A 22,133-nucleotide genomic window follows, 5' to 3' on the forward strand; every position below is an offset into this window, starting at 1 on the left:
GCAGGCATCCCCTCAAAAAAGTTGCAGCTCCTTAGATGAATGTAGTAGCACCTTTAAGACTAACCAACTTTACTGTAGCATAAGCTTTCGGGAACTACAGTTCTCTTCGTCAGCATCTGAGGAAGAGAACTGTGGTTCTTGAAGGCTTATGCTACAGTAAAGTTGGTTAGTCTTAAAGGTGCTACTGGACTCTTTACTATTTTGCTGCTACAGACGAACACAGCTAACTCCTCTGGATTAGATGAATGTGGTTGTCTCCAGAGATGAAGGCAGGCTGGCAGTCTCCAAAATATTTCATATTATCTTCTTTGTTCTCTCCTCTGCCTCCAACTTTCAGTCTCAGGATATTATAGTCCTGTTGCCTGTATTAAAATTTTAAAAGGCCTGGTTAAAGATGTCTGCCTCCTTCACTTGCGTCCTCTGTGGAGACAAAAGACATTTGGCCTGCCACCGCCTGGTGGCAGGAGTAAGTTTGAGGAATTTATCCATGTGAAAAGGGGCGGAATACCAATATCTTTTTTTTTTCAAATAATCCCTCCCCGCTTCCCCATCTTTGAGCTGGCATTTTGATCTCCCTGCTGCCTGATCTTGGACAACAAGAGAAAACTAGTTTGAGAGGTCCAGACTGAAAAGGCGTAAGAGGAGTTTGGTAAACAGCCATATTGGCCAACATAAAATCCAGATAAAGAAATAAATATGTTGGCCTTTTATCAAGGCCAGTATAAAAGACATAAAACATTGTGCAAGTATTCAGGTTCCGGTTCAGGTTCCATAGAATGCTTCATCGGAAGAAGTTAAAAACATTTTAAAAACAGAGGAGGAGAAAAATAAATTCCCCAGGTCCAGAGCCTATAAACCTGTCGTGCCAGCTTTTGATGCTGGATAATGACAAGCGCTCAGTTTGGATTGCCGTAGGTGTTAAGATCACAGGATTTGTATTCTGGGAAGAAGAAAAATCAGAGGCAAGCAAGAAAGGAATGTATTTGAGGTCAAGCCAACTATCATTTCATAAATACATTCCACATAGTATGTATTTAAAGAACGTAACAAAATACTTGCTCCCTCTTTGCCAACCAAATTAGATTTTCTAGCATCTCACAAAGGTGCCAAGATTGTCTCGAGACAATCTTACTCTTTCTCAAGCTACCTCTGACTTCTTAACCAGGTTCCCTCAAGAACTGAATGTTGGAAAGATCAGTGCTGAAGTGATGTGGAACCTTTTTGCTCAGGATATGAAATATGCAATGGAAGGTGAGTCACGGCAGAGCTCGAGAGGGTAGCTGAATGTGAAATGCAAACTGACCAATAGGAGGGTTTCTACTGCCATGCATCCCCCCCACCCCTGCTCAGGGGCATTCTTTGGGCGTAGGATGGGGAAGGGTATTGAGGGTCCAAGGATGAGATTTCCCACTCCGAATAAGGAAATTCCTGTAGCTGTTGGGGAGGTTGGAGTTGGGCGGGGGGAGGGGATGTGTTATGACCCCTTCTTTCTCTTGGGTAGATTTTGCCTTTAATCTTTCCCTTACACCTTCTGGGTAGATTGCTGCCACCAGGAATATTATATTCCAAGATATTTTATTTAAAATTTTCCTTTAGTAACATGCCCAAGTGTCAGGCTCCTTCATGGTTCTGGGTGGCCCTGAGGATAGGAATGGGATATAGCAATGACAGATAATCTGGGATATAACAAAAACAAAGTAAACTTTTATTTTTTCAAGAAGCATATAAGTTTCATAAGAGTAGTTCTCAATTCTTAAAGTTACTTAAACATTCACACAGATCTCTTCTAAGGCTTCACACACAGTTTGCCTGCTTTTCCCAGACTGAATGTTCTTTCACAAACACACAGTTCAGGTTTCCACACAGGTCATATTTCTCTCAGAAATACTTAAACATGCTCAGGCAGCACACAGCTCGCCTCTCTTTCCCTGACTCAATATTTCTCTCAGAAATACTTAGACATGCTCAGGCTGCACACAGCTTGCCTGCTTTCTCTTGACTCAATATTTTTCACAGAAATGCTTAAACCTGCTCAGGCAGCACACAGCTAGCCTCTCTTTCCCTGACTGAATGTTCTTTCTCAACTCTCAGTCTAAAACTGCATTCACTCCGCCCACACTCTCAGAGCCAAACTACGAGTGATGCCTGACACTAGTTGGACACTTGTCAGCTTCCCTCAAGTTTTGATGGGAAATGTAGGCATCCTGGTCTTGCAGCTTCGCTCTCCGACTGCTGTCCAATGGACTTTTCAACTGTCGCCTGTCCAACATTCCACCAAGCTGTCTACATTTCCCATCAAAACTTGAGGGAAGCTGACAAGTGTCCAACTAGTGTCAGGTGTCACTTGCAGTTTGGCTCTCAGTCATCAACCAATCATCTCACTCACTCACCCCTCCCTTTCAACCCCACTCTTCACCTATATCACACCAAGCATTTAAAGACACATGCACACATGTACTTGAAATCATTACAGGATGGAACTCAGGAGATATGCAATCCATAGAGTCCTATCTTCAAAGCTGCCATTTTCTTTCTATGAGTCTGGAGATCACTCATAATTCCAGGAGAACTCCAGGCCCTATTTGGAGTTTGTAGCCCCAGCTGGGGAAAGTCTCTCTGCAGGGTTTAGGGGGGTGGGTTAGGCCTTGGGGAACATGGCCCCGTGGCTGCCCAGGATGCAGGGAAAGCACCAACTACCAGAGGAGCTGCTGCAGACCCCTAGGAAGCGTGCCTGCTCACCCTCTCTCTCTTCTCTACAGAACATGACAGGCATCGTCTGTGCAAGAGTGCCGACTACATGAATTTGCACTTTAAGGTGAAGTGGCTATATAATGAATACGTCACTGACCTCCCTTCCTTCAAGACCCGGGTCCCCGAGTATCCTGCGTAAGTCTAGGGAGGTTTCCCATTTTTTTCATCCCTGCTCTTCCTCTCTCTCTCTTTGTCATGCTTTTCCTCTGAGAAGCTCATTGGGGAAAATACAGAGACCAATCACTAGTTATGCTAAGCTGGTTAAATCAACAAAGGGTGGGGAGTCCTAAGTATTTGTTCATGCTGTGGGGGGCTAGGGGAAGAGGTAGTGTGAAAATTTGCAATGAATCCCAAATCTGCATTTTTATGCTGGAGTCTCCCTTTGAAGCTCTTTTCATGAGGATTGGTGACTTTCTGGTCCACAACACAATAATCTGAGAGACTGAAACATTCCCCAGATTTTTTAATGTTAGATTTGTCTATTTATGGTTTTGAAATGTGTATTTGTCCTATATAGATAGTAGAAAAGTGCTGAAGATACATGATGGCAGATATTACTTTGGAGGAAGAGCAAGTGGATGAGCCCCAGAGCCAAACTACACGAGACGCTTGACACGTGTTCTTCACGGATCCCACAAGGTTCTCTAGGGAGTGTAGTATTACAAAGGACAACTGCTCAGTGCAATTCTCCGCTGAGGAGAAGAGCAGTGGGAGGGATTCTCTCTCTGTCTCTTGCAAAAAGTCTCCGCTCGGGTTTTCCTTTGGGGGCAGGTGTGTGTGTGTGTGTGTGTGTGTACGCAGGAAATCCAGGGCGGCTTTTTGCAAGAGAGAGAGGGGGAGAGAGAATCCCCCACACACACACACTGCTCTCCTCCTTGGGGAAGAATCGCATTGCGAATTCTCTTTTTATCTTGCAAAACGCCACCCTGGATTTCTTGCCTCCTGTTACATTCATCCACCCATGCTGCCTCTGAGCTTCTGGGGGGAAACCCAAGCAGAGGCTTTTTGCAAGAAACAGAGGGAGAATCCCCCCAGCCGCTCTTCTCCTCAGCGGAGAATCGTATCAAGTAGCTGTTCTTTGTAAGACTACTCTACCCAGGGAGCCTTGCAGGACCCAACACGTTCCTGGGCGTCTTGTGTAGTCTCCCTCCCAGTAAGCACAGCTGATGATAGAGAGCCAGTGTAGTTAGTGGCTAGAGTGCCATGCTAGCATCTGTACGCCCCAGGCTTGAATCCCCAAACTGATGGATGAGCTTGGGCAAGTCATACGCTCTCAGTCTAACCTACCTCACAGAGCATCTTAGAGACCAACTAGATTTGCAGAGTGTGAGCTTTCAAGAGTCAAAACTCCCTTTGGCTCTCAAAAGCTCACACCATGGAAATTCAGTTGGTCTCTAAGGTCTGACTGGACCCAAACCTTGCTCTCCTACTACAGACCAACACACAACTACCCACCTGAAACTACCTCACAAAGTTGTGAGGCTAAAAATGGAGGAGAGGAGATAGATGTGAAGTGCTTTGGGTCCCCACTGGGGAGAATGGCAGCATATAAATGAAGTAAATAAATAACACGAAATACCAGATCTTCTTGTTAGGTTGTGTATCCCTGCCTTTTGCATGGTTGCGTTTTATGAGTCATAAATTGTTAGTGATGGTCTCCCCTGACTCCCCACCCATTGCAGGTATTCATTCACTTAGCACGGCTACAGCTTTTTCCATTCTACTTTTCTTGGTTCTGTTTGAATTTGTTCTGTGCTTCCTGTGTTTTGTGCCCCGCCCCCCTTTCAACCTCCTCTATAAAATGAATCTGAAGAAACCAGCTCTCGTCTGTGAATGCTTCTAGAAGAGTTCATCTTGAAGTTGCCCGAAGACTCCTGTTAATTTGCCTTGGGGATATGCTGGCATTTTTCTTGCCTTCAATCTTTCCCTCTTTTGAATTGGCACAGATGGTTTGAGCCTTTTGTCATCCAGTGGCTGGACGAGAATGAGGAAGTTTCACGAGATTTCCTGCACGGAGCACTAGAGCGGGACAAGAAGGACGGGGTAAGCACGCAGGGACGGAAAACGTCTATAGCTAAATTGCGGCAGGACACAAACAGAAAATATTGGGAAAGTTTTAAATTCAGGGGTAGAGGTGAGGCTGTTGAGGAGATTGTTTGACATTTTGCCCATCATTAAGTACTCCCTCTGAGTCTCTCTACATGAGACGCCTCGGTGCGTGTTTGTTAACAATGTTAGCTAAGAAGCATAGTTTAAAAAGACAGCCTGCAGAGATCGCTCCTTAGAGGGTTTGTTCATTTTTATCTTCACCTCCCTGAAGGGGAGGTGAAATTGACAGAGCCTTCGAGGAACAGAGTGATGTCACTTCCTGATAATTCCATTACAGAGGTAAATCTGCCCCTACCCTTTTGTAACTCCTTTTGTTTCTTTTTTTAAACACTTTCGAGTCTTCACGGCTGCAGGGACTCAATTTCTCTTTCTCCCTTGCCTTTGTGCCTCCCTCCAGTTCCAGCAAACATCGGAGCACGCCCTCTTCTCCTGCTCTGTGGTGGATGTCTTCTCCCAGCTCAACCAGAGCTTTGAGATCATCAAGAAGTTGGAGTGCCCTGATCCACAGATCGTGGGCCACTACATGCGCAGGTTTGCCAAGGTAAGGAGAGAAGTGGTTCGAGGCAGCATCAAACAAAACAGAAAGAAGCTTTTTAAAAGGCAAGATTGGACATCCCTGGGGCAGCCTACTGCAATCTTATAAGGAGGCCTTGCATCTGTCAAACTTCCACAACCGTAATCCGCTCTGGAATATGGGGACAATAATCTTGCCTACTTTACAGGGCTGTTGTAAGGATTATGACAAACTTCCTCAACCTGGGAGCCTGGATTGTATTTTTACTGAGGTTCTACAGCAGAAAATGTGCTGCATCCTGAGACTCTCAACTTTCTTTTTTTAAAAGCATGTTTCTAGCCCTGATGGCATATCGTTGCAGCCAGAACTCCAGCTCTAGAAACTTGCTTTTTTCCCTAGGGAAAAAATGAAAGAAAATTATGAGAGCTTCAGAAGTGCCTAAACAACCCGTGCAACAGAAATCTGAGAAGCCAGAGGAGTAGTTAGCTGAAATTAGCAGGGATGTGTCGGGAAGATGGATGAACTTTAGCACCTTTCTAGCTCCATAACCCATGCTCAGGACTAGACACAGTCATAACTAGTTGCCCAAAACAGTACACGCTGCAGGATCAATTGGGCCAAGCCAAAAGCAATTTTGCTCCTTTTGTGTAAGGTTAGAGAAGAGAATCCGTCTTTTCTCAATGCTGTCCTACCTTTGGAGTACTGGGAGGAATCTAGCAGAGGGTGGCCCTGGCCTTATTGAGGAGCTTCCTGGAAGCATCTGCTCAGCTCTTTTTAGAAACAGGATGTGGGACTACATGGCAGTTTGGCCTGATCCAGCGGGACGTTGTTGTGAGAGCTACATTTAGGGGCAACAGATATGGAATACCGGTTGCAGATGGCAGGTGGCTTGGCCTTGAGTAACAACAATAACAATAACATTCTATTTATATACCACCCTTCAGGACAACTTAATGCCCACTCAGAGCAGTTTATAAGTATGTTATTATTATCACTGCAACAATTACTCTGTGAGGTGGGTGGGGCTGAGAGAGCTCTGAGAGAGCTGTGACTGACCCAAGGTCACCCAGCTGGCATCAAGCGGAGGCATGGGGAATCAAACACAGCTCTCCTGATTGGAGTCCTGCCGCTCTTAACCACTACACCAAACTGGCAGCTCTTTGGTTCCGGTGGTTTTCTGGATCCTCTGATTTGCCCTTCTTTGCTTTCAGACCATTAGCAACGTCTTGCTGCAGTATGCTGAGATCATCTCTAAGGATTTCGCCTCCTACTGCTCCAAAGAGAAGGAGAAAGTGGTGATGTATCCTGTTCCGTTGCTGAACTATTGTCTTTCCCGTAGCAGCTTCCCTTGGCAACCAGGATTTTCTCCAAGCGATCCACTCATGGTTGGAAGGACCAGGGCTCATTTTGAGGGGGAATGCACAGGAACGCAGTTCCAGTAGTTCCCCAAAGAGGTCATATGCCAGGTGGCCCCGCCCACCCGACTCTTGGCCATTTGGGGCCCGTTTCCACCTGGATTGGGGCCAAAACAGCCCAGATTGGGCCTCTGGCAGGTGGTGGATCACTCTCCCGCTCAGCAGCGGCCCAATCCTGACCATTTTGGGCCCCTTTTGGGCCATTTTCAGCCCCTGTTTGCCATTTTGGGACCAATTTCGGTCCTAAATGGCCAGGATTCGGTCCAAAACAGCCAGGATAGGTGATGTCAGGGGGTGTGGTGTACGCAAATCAGTTATGCTAATGACACATTTCCAGTGATTTCAAGGGGTGTGGCATATGCTAATATTATGCTAATGAGTTCCTTCAGCACTTTTTCTACGAAATGACCCCTGGGAAAGACTGTATGTCCAGGGAGGGGAGGCACCATCAACTGGAGCCCGTGGCTTCTGTGCCCTCCTTCCAGGGGCACCTGGTTGGTCACTGTGTAAAACAGGACTTTGGATTACATGGACCTTTGGTCTGATCCAGCACAGCTCATCTTAGGTTCTTGTGCTATATATTAACAGAGAGTTGAAGGGTAAGAGCCTGACCTGGATAGCCCAGGCTAGCCTGATCTTGCCAGATCTCAGAAGCTAAGCAGAGAAGATGAATTATCCAGACCCACCTCAATCCAGATGCAGATCTGGATTTGGGATGGAAATGGCCATGGTCACCGTGATTGATAATCATCCCTGGGAGAGTGACAGTGGTGATTCTTCTGGATCTCTTAGTAGCTTTTGATTTGGTCAGCCATCGTGTCATTCTGGAGAGACTGGCTGGGATTGGAGTAGAAAGCACTTGAACTCCAGTGGTTCTACTCTTACTTGACTAGCCAATTCCAACAAATAGTGCTGATGGGCTGCGACTCAGACTGTGACATTTAAGCAAGGGGGTGCCTCAGGGATCATCTAGTCTCCCATGCTGTTTAACATGGCACCAGTCATGGCGCCAAAACTTTGGAACTCCCATCCCAGGGAGTTTCCCCCTCTATGTCCCCCTCTATTGCTGTCTTCCACCAGCAGGTGAAGACTTTTTTTGTTTCATTTGGCATACCCACTGTTATTGGACCTTCTCCTTCTTCTTGATGTTATGTGTTTTATTGAATAATGTTCCTACTGTTTTAAATGTTGTTTTAAATGTAAATTGTTGAAAACATAGTTTTAATTTTTTTTAGCATTCTAATGTTCTCCTTGGGGATCCTGTTTGGGTAGAAAGGTACAAGAGTCCAGTAGCACCTGAAGAAGGGAACTGTGACTCACAAAAGCGCCTACCCTACCCCAAATTTTGTTAGTCGTATGGGTGCTACTGGACTCGCTCTTTTCTACTGTTACAAACAGACTCACATGACTACCCATCTTGATCTATCTCCCTGGATAGAAAGGCAGCATACAAACATTTTAAGTAAATAACATGTACACAAATCCTCTTGAAAAGATTGTCCAGGGATCTTGAGTGATGTGCCACTGATATGCATTTCTGTTTCTCCTTAACAACTGAGTTGGGTGGGCCTATGGAATTCCTGAACAGATGCTTGGAGAAGGTAATGGGATGGATAATGGCTGATAAACTGAATCTCAATCATTACTGGAGAGGAATGTGTGCCTGGCAGGCACGCTGTCCAACCAGAACACTTAGCTTGGTGTCACACCACACCCCATCATTCCTGATAGCATTTAGGTATTCAGTGTTTCCCTGCAAGGGAACTCACAGTCAGCCCATCTGTTTGCTCCCGGTATTAGAGAAAGAGATTGAATTTCTATCCTCGTGTAAAAGGAGAGTATACACAAGGTCACCCGTGGGCTGCCTTTTCTTTCTATCTACTTTTTAACAAAAGTGGATCATGCAAGTGAAGGAAGGCAAATATTGTATCCCGCGATATGTGTGTGTGTCTTACGTTGCTATGCTGAACACTTGACTTTTTCAAGATTTCCAAGTGAGAATTTTAGTAGCGTCTGCTGGTGCTTCCTCCTTTGGACATTTGGGAAGAATGGTGAGGGCAGGAACGATCCTAGTATTCTTGGCTGCCCTGGCCTGAGTGCAGGATATCGGCATCCCAAGGGAGATTTCTGTTGAATACTGAGCATACCAACATGTCTTCTTAAAGGGCCAGCCACACTGCACACGTACATTATAGCAATGACAAAGCCCCCCACATTTTTTCATTAATAAATTTGGGGTTTTTTTCATACTGCTCTCTCTCCCACATGGGCAGACCCCAGGGCACATCCTCCCATCTCCTAGATTCAGGCTATCCATGACCTATTGTAAGGTCTCAGCAGGAGAAACAGGATACGTTCCCAGTGATAGAATAATTCAGCCCACACCTTATGAACCATTTTGATTTTTCCTTACCCCAGCCCTGCATCCTGATGAACAACATTCAGCAACTTCGTGTCCAGCTGGAGAAGATGTTCGAGGCCATGGGAGGAAAAGAGGTTTGTCTTTCTCGGCTTACTTAATCAATAATCAGGTGGCCAGGGTTTCTTGTTAAATATTTTTTTCATTTTAAAAAACAAAGTGATAGTATAGCGGGGATACAGAAAGGATAAAAAGGGGATTGTACAACATAATTGTATAAATTAGAAATAACTATATATAACAAAGTATATAAGATAAAAAACATTTCTTCCCAACATCCCCTTGATTATAGTTTTTAAGAAACTGTCTATAAAATACAATGGTACTTACTTGTGTTGGGGTACATTTAAATTCAACATTTTAGGTTTCAAATTTCATAACTAATCTGTTTTGCCACAATGTTATTGGTTTCATCATTACTACATATTCAATATTACATATTTTTGCCACTTCTGAATACCCACTATAACTTTTAACAAATAACAAAGTTTAACAAACTACATGCCCACTATAACTTTTAACAAATAACAAAGCTTAACAAACAAACTTTTAACAAATATTTTGATAGATAATATATCAAAATACTAAAGGCTATTATATATCTCATAATAAGAAAATAAAAGATGTTTTTGCTCAAAATCTACTTCCTTATACATTTATATTTAAGATGTTACGTTTAAAACTTGTTCTCATTCTGCTTCTACAATGCAATGTGTTTAGGTACAATTTTTTTTAACTGTTTCTCGCTCTAAATGTGTCTCCTGCTTGCATAATACACATTCCATCTCTCCTCAGATCTTGTGATTGGTCTGTTAGGTGGCCAGGATTTCTAAACTGACAAGCACTGGGGCTCAGCCTTGCTTGGTTATCACATTGTTCAGAAAGCTCTCTTACACAGACACAGTACATCTCAGGCCCCAAGAAGGGAATTAATTCCCTATTCAGAATGCAATGGAGGAGCAGTAAGGGTAATTCAGCAGATATGTGCCTAACAGGTACTCTATCCAACCAGAACATTTAACCTATGTTCACACTACATAGTAATTATCTCTTATTGGTATTTCCATGTTCTCCAATCACGGGCAGTCTGATTTTTACCATAAAGCTTCCTCTCTTCCAATTTTTTTTAAAAACTCAGCAGGTGAGAGAAAGATTAGGACTCTCTTCATCTTAATAGAAAGTGATTATGCACGAGACTACCCACTCTGGTATAAAGTAAGGGTACTATTTTTGTTCTGCAAAAGCGGAGCACACAAAAAAACCTCCTGGGCTTGAAGTTGGGAGGGGAAGATCTCTTTTCCTGACTATCCAAGAAGGGTCATTTACTTTCCTCCTAATGACCATTTTGCTTTCTGTCCACCCAGCTGGACACAGAAGCCAGTGACATCCTCAAAGAGCTTCAGGTGAAATTGAACAATGTCTTGGATGAGCTGAGCCGAGTGTTTGCCACCAGGTAGGGCTAAGGGTGGACTGGAGAGGAGGGTTTTGGATTTGTAATATATTGTTACCTACGCTGAATCTTTGGGACGCTGGGAGCAAGAAATACTCAATGGGTCAACTGGTCAGTCAATGAAAACTTAAGCAACGGCTTGCTACAAAAAGACCAAAGGGCTTATCTAGCCAAAGATCCTGTTTCCAGCTTTGGTAAGGCAATGAACGAACGAAAGAAAGAGCCATCAAAGAGTAGAGGTCCCTCAGCAGCAATTAGTTGAAAGGAACCTCGATGCACAGAGGCAGTTCAGCTCTTAATATCGGGAACAAACAAACTGGGAAGAGCTGATCTGTCATGCCCTGCTGCTGGTAGGCTTCCTGGAAGCACATTACTGACTCCTTTGAAAACCGGATGGTAGATTCGGTGGAGACAGATGAATGAATGAATGAATGAATGAATGAATGAATGAATGAATGAATTTATTGTATATGGCCATAGGCCTTCACAATCCAAAACCATTAAAAGCAGAAAAATGTAAGAATACAGATATAATTACATACACATAAATAAAATTATTATAAAATTATTATAAAATGCCAGTGGAGACAGGGTTGCTGCGTTCCTTGTGAATCTCCCAGAGCATCTGGTCAGAAACTGGATGCCAGATTAGACAGATATTCTTGGTTTGTTTGAGCCAAGATATTCTTATGTTCTGGGCATATTGAGAACTCCCTCCTCCATTTGGAAAACATCTGATGAGGTCTCTCCTCTCCTCCTCCCCCTAGTTTTCAGCCACATATTGAGGAATGTGTGAAGCAGATGGGGGATATCCTGAGTCAGGTGAAGGGCACAGGAAATGTTCCTGCCAGTGCCTGCAGCAGTGTAGCCCAGGATGCTGACAACGTTTTGCAACCCATAATGGATCTTCTGGACAGCAAGTGAGTGAAACTGAGTGGGGAGATTTCTGGGTATCATGTGTGAATGTTTCTTTGTGTTCTTTTTCATTAGTTTTTGTAACAAATTTGGAGAGTTATAGCCCATAAATAAGGGGTTGTATCCTTCCTCCAATGCAAAAGAATCTCTGAACCTGGCAGGCGCGTAGTCCAACCAGAACAGTTAGCCATGTTTGCCTCACACATCATCCCTGATTGGAAATGCTTTTCCCAATCACAGGGCTGGCTCACAAGCTGGCCATTTACTTTCCAGAGTGGAAACGAAGTCTTCCAGAGCTCTCAACATTAGAAAGGAGAGAGAGAGAGACTTGTGCCAAAGGAAGTCATTAGTCCAAGAAAGTGGTAGGATACATACCAATACATTTCTGGGAATGCTGCAAATTTCGCAGCAAATCTGTACAGCAAACAAACATACCCTGTTCAACATTAATGGTCAGGGTGTACACTGATCAGAGATATGTTTTGATTCCGTCAAGTAACATGAACAGCTACTGAACAAGTTTGCAGCTGCCTGTTGGTCAGAAGCCTGATGGGCAGTCAGCTGAGAATGGGCTCCTGGTCCTCAGAAAAATAGCTACATGGTGAAGTTGGAGAACAGGAGCAAACACCTTCTGATCTCCCTGCTGCCAAAGGGAGAAAAGAAAGAGAGAAATTTGTCTTCCATTCCCTCTGAAATGGAGGGTGGGGGACAGAAGCAATGCTTGAGATCTCCCATTGGAAAGGAGAGAGGAGAAAGAGAGGATTTCTTTCCTTTTCTCTGTAGCTCAAGCTGTCTGCAGTGCAAGCCAACAGGGCAGTTTGGGGTGAAGAGAAGCAATCTGTGATCTTCTCCTTTTCTTTACAGCCCAAGTCAACAGTTTTTGGTGGGGAATAGAGGTGGGAAATTGGGCTAGCCTTCGGATCACACTCATGCACCTATGCTAGTGCTGCCAAATTTGTTGCATCTCAGCAAGTCTGGGATGCAGCAGTTTCCAAGATGGGAGATCAGAAGAATCCGACTTCCAGCGGAGATCATAAGGTGGGTCTCAGACCCAAGCTACAAGTGATGAATGGCTCTTGCCTGGCAAGTGAACAGGCTCACGTGTATTCCTCCCTGTTCACTTGCCCTCCCTATTCACTTGCCCTTGCACTACGTGATCAAGTGGAGAGCAAGTGAATGGCAAGTGAACAGGGAGGAATACACGTGAGTCTGTTCACTTGCCAGGCAAGTGTCATTCCTCACTTGTAGCTTGGGTCTCAGATGACCCCAATGAACTGGGAGTCGGCTGCTGATGGCTGCATGTAGACCCGAACAGATTGCAGCCTGTTGGTTAAATGGATGCCTGATTGTGCCTGGCGAAAGGTGTTTTTATAAAAATTTGGAGAGTTCTATCCAATAAATAAGGGGTTCTTGCAGTCAGTAAATAATAGGTATCCTTACAGCTTTCCCATACACGATCCTACTGCCTCGTGAAGTAGCTGGGGGGGGAATGAGGGAGGCAAAGACCCCAGCTGTGTCCACATGAGTACATTCGCCACACGCACATTGGTACAGCTTATTTCTCACAATCCCCTGCAAGCAGGATTAAAATGGGGGTTCTGCCCAGCAGTTAAAGCACTACCTTCTCCACAGCCAAAGTCCTGCATGTTTACTTGGAAGTAATTCCCATTCAGAAAAAGTTTTTTTGTACAGTTTTGTGTGTCAGTGTCTTTTCTCCATTCCGCCAGCCTGACCCTCTTTGCCAAGATCTGTGAGAAGACGGTCTTGAAACGAGTGCTGAAGGAGCTTTGGAAGCTGGTCATGAACACAATGGAGAAGACCATTGTCCTCCCCCCTCTCACTGACCAGACGGTGAGTCCTTCTCAAAGGGTTGGCCAGTAGACTCAGCAGGATGGGCTGTACCTCCCCTCTTCCCAGTGCTCTGGCAGTGAGGAAATCCTGCATTCATAGAAGGCCAGAGGGGACAGAACTTCCAGGTTTGGAGCATTCTGTGAGTGCAAACTTGGCACTGGCTGCTGGATATCAATGGGACGGCTTCTTTTGGGGCAGGAACTCAGGTTTTGGAGTCCCAAGCAGTTGCCTAACTTCGTTTCCAAAGTGAGACCAAAACATTAGGAATTCTCTGTTATCTTGCTGTTTAATTTCCAAATGTTGCACACGTGCCTCTATCCACAGGATGAGTCATTCCTTTATACCTTTCCCCCCTTCTGTACCTCACCACTGCGCACTGGTGCATGGATATGACACAGCAAAAAAAGCTACTTTGATGTTGTTGTATGATGATTGCACTGAGGGCCAAGCTACAAGCGACGAATGACACTTGAACGGCAAGTGAACAGACTCATGTGTATTCCTCCCTGTTCACTTGCGCTCCACTTGCACTCCACTTGATCAAGTGGAGTGCAAGGAGAGCGCAAATGAACAGGGAGGAATACACGTGAGTCTGTTCACTTGCCGTTCAAGTGTCATTCGTCGCCTGTAGCTTGGCTCTGAGAGTCTCCTTTGACCCAAGTCAAGGAGTACATAGGCACATTGGTCAAACACTTCTTGCATATGATAGAAATCTTAATGCAATCATTGTTTATGATTGTGTAAAGATTGCTCTTTTGCAGTGCTCTATCAGCATGCTCAGGCACATCAGCATTATAGAGCAGGGAGGAAAGATGCGAGCAAAGTCAAAGCTGTGGCAATCTGTGCATGCTCGGATTCTGAGTCCTCCCAGCTAAACTGCAATTGAGGAGTAGAGAAAAACAGTGCAGAAACGATTTCCACAGCAATAGTTGGACAGAATGGGAGGAAAATCCATTCATCCCTAAAAGCCTCTGCTTTGTTTTTACTCAAGCAAATTCCTGTCCTGCAAGAAAGCATCTTCTTTTGAATGAGACGCTTTGTTTGAAAGTGTGTGGACAGCATCAGATGAAATCTCAGCACTCAATGAACTTGCTGAGTTAAGGTATTTAGGGATGGGGCGGTATTGGCTCCATACAAGAGAAAATGGAAGAAAATAATCAAATTTGCTCATACACACACACATACAAATATATACAAATATATATATGCAAATATGATTATTTTGCATAATAGATTATTTTGCATAAGGGATGCGGGCTGAAGCTTTTCTCAGGAAGGATTCAAGGTTAACTTGGTGCCAGTTTCCAGTTATGTTTTGTAAGAATAGTCAGCCTTCCTTATTTATCTTTCCCCCCCCACCCCCGCCATGCCAAAGTCTGCCAGCTGTGGGAAACAAGATGTCAGCCAAGACAGATTTTTGGCCTGATTGGGTAGGGATGGTCTTATGAGAGGGTAAGCCAGTTTCCAGGCTGTACCATTTCAGATTGTAGGTGGGGCTGAAACGCTTCTCCGTGCAAATAATCCTTGCACATAGAAAACTAGCAAGTCAGGGCAAAGGCTTCTAGCTTAGCTTTCTATGTGCAGAAAATGTCTTTGTATGGAGGAAAGGGCAGCCATGTAAGGCCCCACCTGCTTCCTGAACAGCCCAAATATAAGTTGACCTGCTCATCTGCAGTAGTAAAAAAGAGCAAGAGGCCAGTAGCACCTATAAGACTAACTAAATTTGTGGTAGGGTATAAGCTTTCGTGAGCCACAGCTCCTTCAGATGCCAGGTTTCTGAAGTGGCTCATAAAAGTTCCTACCCTACCACAATTTTTGTTAGTCTTATACAGGGCTTTTTTCTGGGAAAAGAGGTGGTGAAACTCAAGACCGCGCAATGATGTCACTTTGGGTCAGCTGGAACAAGGGCGGAGTTTTTAAAAGTTTAGATTGCACTTGGCGAAAATGGTCACATGGCTGGTGGCCCCGCCCCCTGATCGCCAGACAGAGGAGAGTTTAGATTGCTCTCTGTGCCTGGCATAGAGGGCCATCTAAACTCCCCTCTGTCTGGAGATCAGGGGGCGGGGCCACCAGCCATGTGACCATTTTCAAGACGTGCCGGAACTCCATTCCACCGCGTTCCGGCTGAAAAAAAGCCCTGGTCTTATAGCTGCTACTTGACTCTTGCTCTTTTCTACTGCTACAGACAGGCTAACATGGCTACCCATCTTGCTAATCTGCAGTTTGCGAGAACGAGCTTTAAGGCAGACTTCTTCATAAACTTCTGGGGCTGGCCAATGATAGCTCCTCTCTTGACAGAGATGCATTGACGATAGTGTCAAGGCTGCAGTGCCTTTCCTGTTTCGTGGGCACAGTTTGTAGGACAGGTTTTGATCTCTGCAAAAATAAGGCCACGTATGGACAATCCCAGATGTGGGTCGAGGGGCAGAGCAAGAGGGTGACACGCCTTACTTTGAGCTTTAGAGATAACTTGGCATAAAAAGTCTTCCCTCCCTTGCTTTCTGTGGGGTTCTCACTTTTGAAATAGACTGCTCTTGCTACTTGCTTCTCTACAGTAAGCCAGCGCATAAAAATTGACGCCTGGGATCATAGACCCCAATGCCATCATTCATCAACGCTATAACCAATCCCTGTTGGGGAGGGCAGATACGTTAAATTTGATTCCTGCACTAATACAACTTGGATTAAAACTATCTATTACTTAGTTAGGATCAGTTGGATCCCAGTGCCTGGTTGATTGTTTCCTACAAGCATAAGGAGGGGTCTACACCTCTTGATTATGTGAAACTAAATTTGGGATTTTGCATGAGGGTTGGAAATGGGAACAGCTGTCAGTGACCATGGTTTTCTTTATTTGTAATGTCAAAAAGAACAGCCACCATCCATCCATCCCTTTCGATTCCTCAAAGATTTCTGCTTTGTGGGAGGGTGGAGGAAGAGGAGGAGAAGGAGGAAGAGGAGCAAGGGTGCCATCAAGTCATAGCTGGCTTATGATGATCCCTGCTGGGGTTTTCTAGGCAAGAGACTAACAGAGGTGGTTTGCCATTGCCTGCCTCTGCACCCCTGGTCTTTGTTGATAGGGTGCGGGACAGGTAATTGTTTCCTCTTTCAAAATCTCCTCTCCTGACTTAGTTCTATTCATTTTGGTCTGTGTTGAAGTTTCCTTTTAAACTATTAATTGCACTTCTGGTAAACTTTCCTAGAGCTCTTCTGTTGATTTTTCAAGAGCTGCTGTGTCAAAACAAACCCATTGTAGAGAAAGCTCCTTGGCGAGCTGTTGCCTAAGCAAGTGAAGACAACTCAGTTAAACCTGACCTAGCAGATAGCTCAAATCTGTAGTCACCCAAGGAGGTATTGCAAGCCTTTAGATTTGAGCTGTGTGGCAATTTTTTTTTTTACTGCGTTTCTAAATAGCTCCTTTTCTTTGGGGGATGTTGGACGTTCTACGATTCCGCAATCTACAGTTCTACTTTCAACCTTAGGCTTGCAAAGTTTCTTCCTTAGAAAAAGAAGTTGAAATAAGTTTGGACAGGACTTTTTTTTCTGGAAAAAGAGGTAGTGGAACTCAGTGGGTTGCCCTCGGAGAAAATGGTCATATGGCTGGTGGCCCCGCCCCCTGATCTCCAGACAGAGGGGAGTTGAGATTGCCAGCAGCGCAGAGGGCAATCTCAACTCCCCTCTGTCTGGAGATCAGGGGGCGGGGCCACCAGCCATGTGACCATTTTCAAGAGGTTCCGGAACTCCATTCCACTGCGTTCCCGCTGAAAAAAAAGCCCTGAGTTTGGAAATCTACTAGCAAAGATTAATTGTGCGGCCATATTTCTTGGAATGAGGGCGTGGGGCTTCAGGGGTATGGAGCAGAACTTAGAACTTCCACTTGGGATTTCCAAAAGTGTTGTGTTCTTGTGGGGCCTATGTATATCTGTGTGCGTGTGCGTGTGCGTGCACATCAGTGCTGTTGTCTTTGCTTGTGTTATACAGGAAATCGTTTTGTGTAGATAGGCTATCAAATCTCTCAGCCCTCCACCCCAAACACAAAACACTCCATTCCCCCCCCCCCGGAGCAAAGTGAACCCACCGGCCTACTTTTTCCCTTGCCGTTTTCTTTTTCCTCCCGCCGAACATTTCCCTTTTTAGTTTTATGCCACATTGAAAGTCATTGGTGTGGCAACTGCTCAAAGAAACAAATGAAAGAGGAATGAAAAAGGAGAAAATGAAAAGACTCCCGTTGTGAGAACAAAAAAAGGAGCATCCTTATCTGTTTGTGGTTGTGGGTCAGGCGGGATTGTGGTATCGATGGGAGGGACAGAATGGGGCTGGAGAGGGTGCCGTGCATTCAAGGTTGTGGCTCACTCACGTGACCGTTATTTTTTCCAATTGCTCTGCTCCCCTCACCCCGGCAGATGATTGTAAGTACGGCAGCACACCCTGTCTGTCTTGTCTGTCTCTTTTCTCTCTTATTGTCCGTGTGCATTGCGTAAAGTTACCCCTTCTCTATCCAAAAAAAAAAAGAACTTGAGCTAGTATTTTTGTCCTTTCTGTTGTGGCTGCCTGCCCTTTCTACTGTGCCTTTCCTCCTCGCTCCTGTTCCCCACCCCCCCACCCCGCCCAAATCCTTTGCCTTTTCTTGTTCTGTGACACCCCCGCCATTGCTGAGCTGCTTCGCGCCAGCTATTACGTCTTGATGGAAAGTTTGCCGCCCACCCCATCTGATTTCTCTGCCTGGATTATTTTGCGGGGGGGGGGGGAGTTCCAGCAGGTGGGAGCGGGACCAGTTTCATTGGGGGAGCCCAAACCCAGAATCCAGTTCCTCTTTCAGTTCTTGTAGCTGTGAATGCCTAGTTGTGGGGGAGGGGGGATATTATAGGGTGTGCCTTCTCAGTCTGTCCCCCCACCACCACCACCTGCAAGCTCCCAGCTCCCATCTAACTGGTACATTTTAATTCTCCTTTGGAGGTGCTCAAGATGATGTACGTTGGTTCTCCATTCCCGATTCTATTCTTACAACAAACCTGTGAGGAAGCTTAGACTGAGAAAGTGCAGTTGGCTTATGGTCACCCAGCAAGGGGCATCATGGAGACTTGAAGCCTGATTTGTAAAATCTGATATCTAACACAGAGTCTCTCTACATGAGACATCTTACATGGGATGCTCAAATGTAGGGAGATGCAATGTTAGCCAGGAAGCATAGTTTAAAAGACAGAGCCAGCGGCGATCACTCCTCAGAGGGTTTGTTAATTTCATCTTTGCCACCTCAAAGAGGAGGTGAAATTGACAGAACCTTCAAGGAGGCAGATATGAAATTAACAAACCTTCTAAGGAGTGATCTCTGCTGGCTCTGTCTTTTTAAACTACCCTCATGTAGAGAGGTGAAATTTACAGAGCCTTCAGGGAGGTGAAGATGAAATTAACAAACCCTCTGAGGAGCGATCTCTGCTGGCTCTGTCTTTTTAAACTACCCTCATGTAGAGAGGTGAATTGTCTTTTAAAACTACGCTTCCTGGCTAACATTGCATCTCCCTCCCCTTGAGCATCCCTGTGTAAGCTGTCTCGTGTAGACAGACTGACTGTTACCCCACACTGGTTCATCCCTTTAGTTTCTCTGCTCAGGGTATTTTCTGGCAGCATGAGAGAACTGACTGTGAGTAAACCAGTTTTGGGGGGGGGGGGATAGATGGAGGCACAGAGGTGTTCCAGACCTTCACTATGTTACTGCAAAGGGAGGGTGCCCTCTATTATCTTGCAGGGGGGACATGCCCATATACTGAGGAAGGGAAACACGAATCCATCAGCATTTCTGAGCACACATCTGATGCTGCCTATATTCAATCAGAACCTGGTCCACCTAGTTTAATACTGTAGTTCTCCAGGAGACTCAACAAGCTCAAAACCTTGCCCGACACCAGAGAGCCTTCTTGTGGGAGACTGAACCTGGGGCCTTGCATATGCCAAGCAGATCCTCAGCCTCGAAGTCATGATACACTTTGCATACCTGATCATGTACTCCGTACAACAACCTCGTAAGGCGGGGCAGCATTTTTACCCTCATATTGCAGGTGGAGAGCTGAGAGGCAGCAGTTTGCCTAAGAACCCCTAGTAAGCTCACGAAAGAGATGCAGTTCAAACAGGGAACCGTCACATCCTGAATCAGCTTCATTGTATAAAATCTGCAGAAGTACACCAATAAGTCGCTCAAGGATGAGAGATTCTTTTTTTTTAAAAAAAAATCAGGTTTCTAGCCCTCATGTGTTTGTGGTAATGGGACTAAATAAGAGTGGAGCAGCTGTTTTAGACAAACCAATGAGGACACACACCCCATGCTCCTCTCCAGACCCGCTGCTCTGGGACTGCAGTTTTTGTGTGCGTTTGGACCCTAGCTGTGGGGGAGGGCAGCTTTCTCTCAAGAATTAAGAAAATGCGATGTGAATCTTGAGATGGAAATACATGCTACAAATTACCTAGGGACGTTCAAGTGCACCTCATTTCACGCGTTCTCCCTCCAGCTTCCCATGCACTCACTCGCACAGTCACACTTCCATTTGCTCCATGTGAGTGCATTCACAAGTGTGATACCAGTTCCTCCTCGACTACTGAAAGTATCCCATTTATTGTGAGGCGCCAGTGTTTTCCATTTTTCCCTTCCCATAACAATACGGTTTGAAACTGATGCCAACTGTTGCATTACATTTCTATGAAGAAATAGCTCTGGCGATGCCTTTCTTTGCTACCCTTGTAGTTAATCTTTGACAAGGAAATTTTGTTTACAACTGCCGAATTCCCAGTTTCCCCCACCTCCCTCACCATTCATTGAAATGCAGATCTTGACACTTTCTCAATCCTTAAATAAATGCACATTAGCAAGTCAGAGGAGCCTACAGTGTCCATCCCGGAGAGCTCTCACTGCGAAACCAGAGCTGAATTGGCATTCTGCCCTCCCAACTCATTTGCAAATGCAATCACACAAAGGGAGATCCTCGAAAGCTGCGTGCACGCGGGCTGAACAAGAGACAGCCTGCACAGGAACTGAGGACCGGGCATAAAATCTTGCACTTGAGCTTCCCCAGGTACTTCGTAATGTGTATTTCTGCTCTTGGTCTCTATTACAAAAAGCAACTAGCCCATCTCTGGCTAAATCGAGCCTGCTAAGAGGTGATGTTGAAGTTTTGATCCTCGCAACAACACTGTGGGTCGAGCTACAAGTGAGGAATGACACTTGCCTGGCGAGTGAACAGACTCACGTGTATTCCTCCCTGTTCACTTGCCCTCCACTTGCCCTCCACTACGTGATCAAGTGGAGCGCAAGTGGAGGGCAAGTGAACAGGGAGGAATACACGTGAGTCTGTTCACTCGCCAGGCAAGTGTCATTCATCACTTGTAGCTCGAACCTGTGAGATAGCTTAGGTGAGACTGGGGGCCAAGCTACAAGTGATGAATGACACTTGAACGGCAAGTGGATCAAGTGGAGGGCAAGTGAACAAGGAGGAATACACTTGCCGTTCAAGTGTCATTCGTCACTTGTAGTTTGGCCCTGGGTCTTCCGGATCCCAACCTGACATTCAAACCACTCCAACCCGCTGGATTTTGGAGAGAATGGAAAGGAGGGAGAAGCACACACCAACAAGAGAATGAAAAGGTGAATTTATTTCCAGATTCTATTTGCCCATCTCTTTCAACTGCCATTCCAGTCCCCCAACTTTTGGTTCACAGCTGGCAATTTGCCTTTCGATCACATACCAATGAAGGAAGCGGTGGACTCATCCTATGTGCCAAAGGAGTAAAGTACAATAACAGAAACTGTGCTAAAAGAACCTCAACCCGTAAATGTTTGTTTATTCCAATTGCATACAAGCAGGGTTTTTTTTTTCCCTTGGAAAAGAGGTGGCAGAACTCTCAAGAGGGAAATGAGGAAGAAACACATGGGATTCTTTGAAATCATATTATTTTCACGCAGTGTTGCTGAGTGTTTTCAAGAGGTAACGGAACTCCGTTCCACCGCGTTCCCGCTGAAAAAAAGCCCTGCACACAAGTGTACTGCTCGGAGTGCTTTCCCAGACCCAGAAACCATCTTTAACCCCTAGGCTGCATGGGACTCACTATCGCTGCAAGCATGTGAGCTCACGTCACAGTCATGAGACAGGAAGATCAACAGGCCTCACTGATGTTGAGGCCAAGATGATGCACAGGAGGCCAGAAGAGCTAGGGGCAGAAGCTGAGCACCAAGAGCAAGCCAAGGGTCAGCGCCATCCTCTCCAGCACTGAGTGATTTCTTCTTGCCTGCACACAGGGAGAGGCGGGAGGCATGCCCCCCTCACTCTGTTCGCACGCACACTAGCAGCAGGTCCTTCCAAAAAGCAGCTCTGGAGGGGCTTGTGATGCAGTAGGTAGGTAGGGCTCCGCAACCCTCTGAGGGTTTACCTGAGCAAGGGGGTGAAGACCACCGACCTAGAGGATTTGCTGTTGGATGCAGACAGCCGTTCATAGCCAAACAATCTCAGCTAAAGGAGCAAGTCGCTGTTCTGTTATTGCTGGCAAGAAGGGTCCCGAAGGTAACTTTATTTGAAAATCTCCTTTATCTTTCTCAATCTGGCTATGCATTATGTTCATTGTACACACATGGACCATGTGGAAAGGTGACTTCTGGTGGCTAAAGATTTTCAGAAGCATGCGGAGAAAGCCAGAGGGGATTGTCGAGTCCCTGGCCACCTTGCT

At 45.5% G+C, this 22,133-nt stretch overlaps 1 protein-coding gene across 1 annotated transcript in view; it reads left to right on the top strand.

The window, feature by feature from the left end:
• UNC13A (unc-13 homolog A) overlaps nt 1–22,133 on the top strand; it is a 147,979-nt gene that overhangs the window by 94,899 nt on the left and 30,947 nt on the right. The window contains exons 27-36 of the mRNA XM_054979662.1: nt 1,166–1,251; nt 2,760–2,886; nt 4,698–4,794; nt 5,258–5,401; nt 6,586–6,669; nt 9,208–9,285; nt 10,573–10,661; nt 11,426–11,578; nt 13,301–13,424; nt 17,828–17,833. Coding sequence (XP_054835637.1) covers nt 1,166–1,251; nt 2,760–2,886; nt 4,698–4,794; nt 5,258–5,401; nt 6,586–6,669; nt 9,208–9,285; nt 10,573–10,661; nt 11,426–11,578; nt 13,301–13,424; nt 17,828–17,833 — 988 coding nt within the window. The remainder of the gene's footprint in view (nt 1–1,165; nt 1,252–2,759; nt 2,887–4,697; nt 4,795–5,257; nt 5,402–6,585; nt 6,670–9,207; nt 9,286–10,572; nt 10,662–11,425; nt 11,579–13,300; nt 13,425–17,827; nt 17,834–22,133) is intronic.

This window comes from Eublepharis macularius, chromosome 5 (genome assembly GCF_028583425.1).
Source record: "Eublepharis macularius isolate TG4126 chromosome 5, MPM_Emac_v1.0, whole genome shotgun sequence".
In the NCBI taxonomy this organism is placed as follows: domain Eukaryota; kingdom Metazoa; phylum Chordata; class Lepidosauria; order Squamata; family Eublepharidae; genus Eublepharis; species Eublepharis macularius.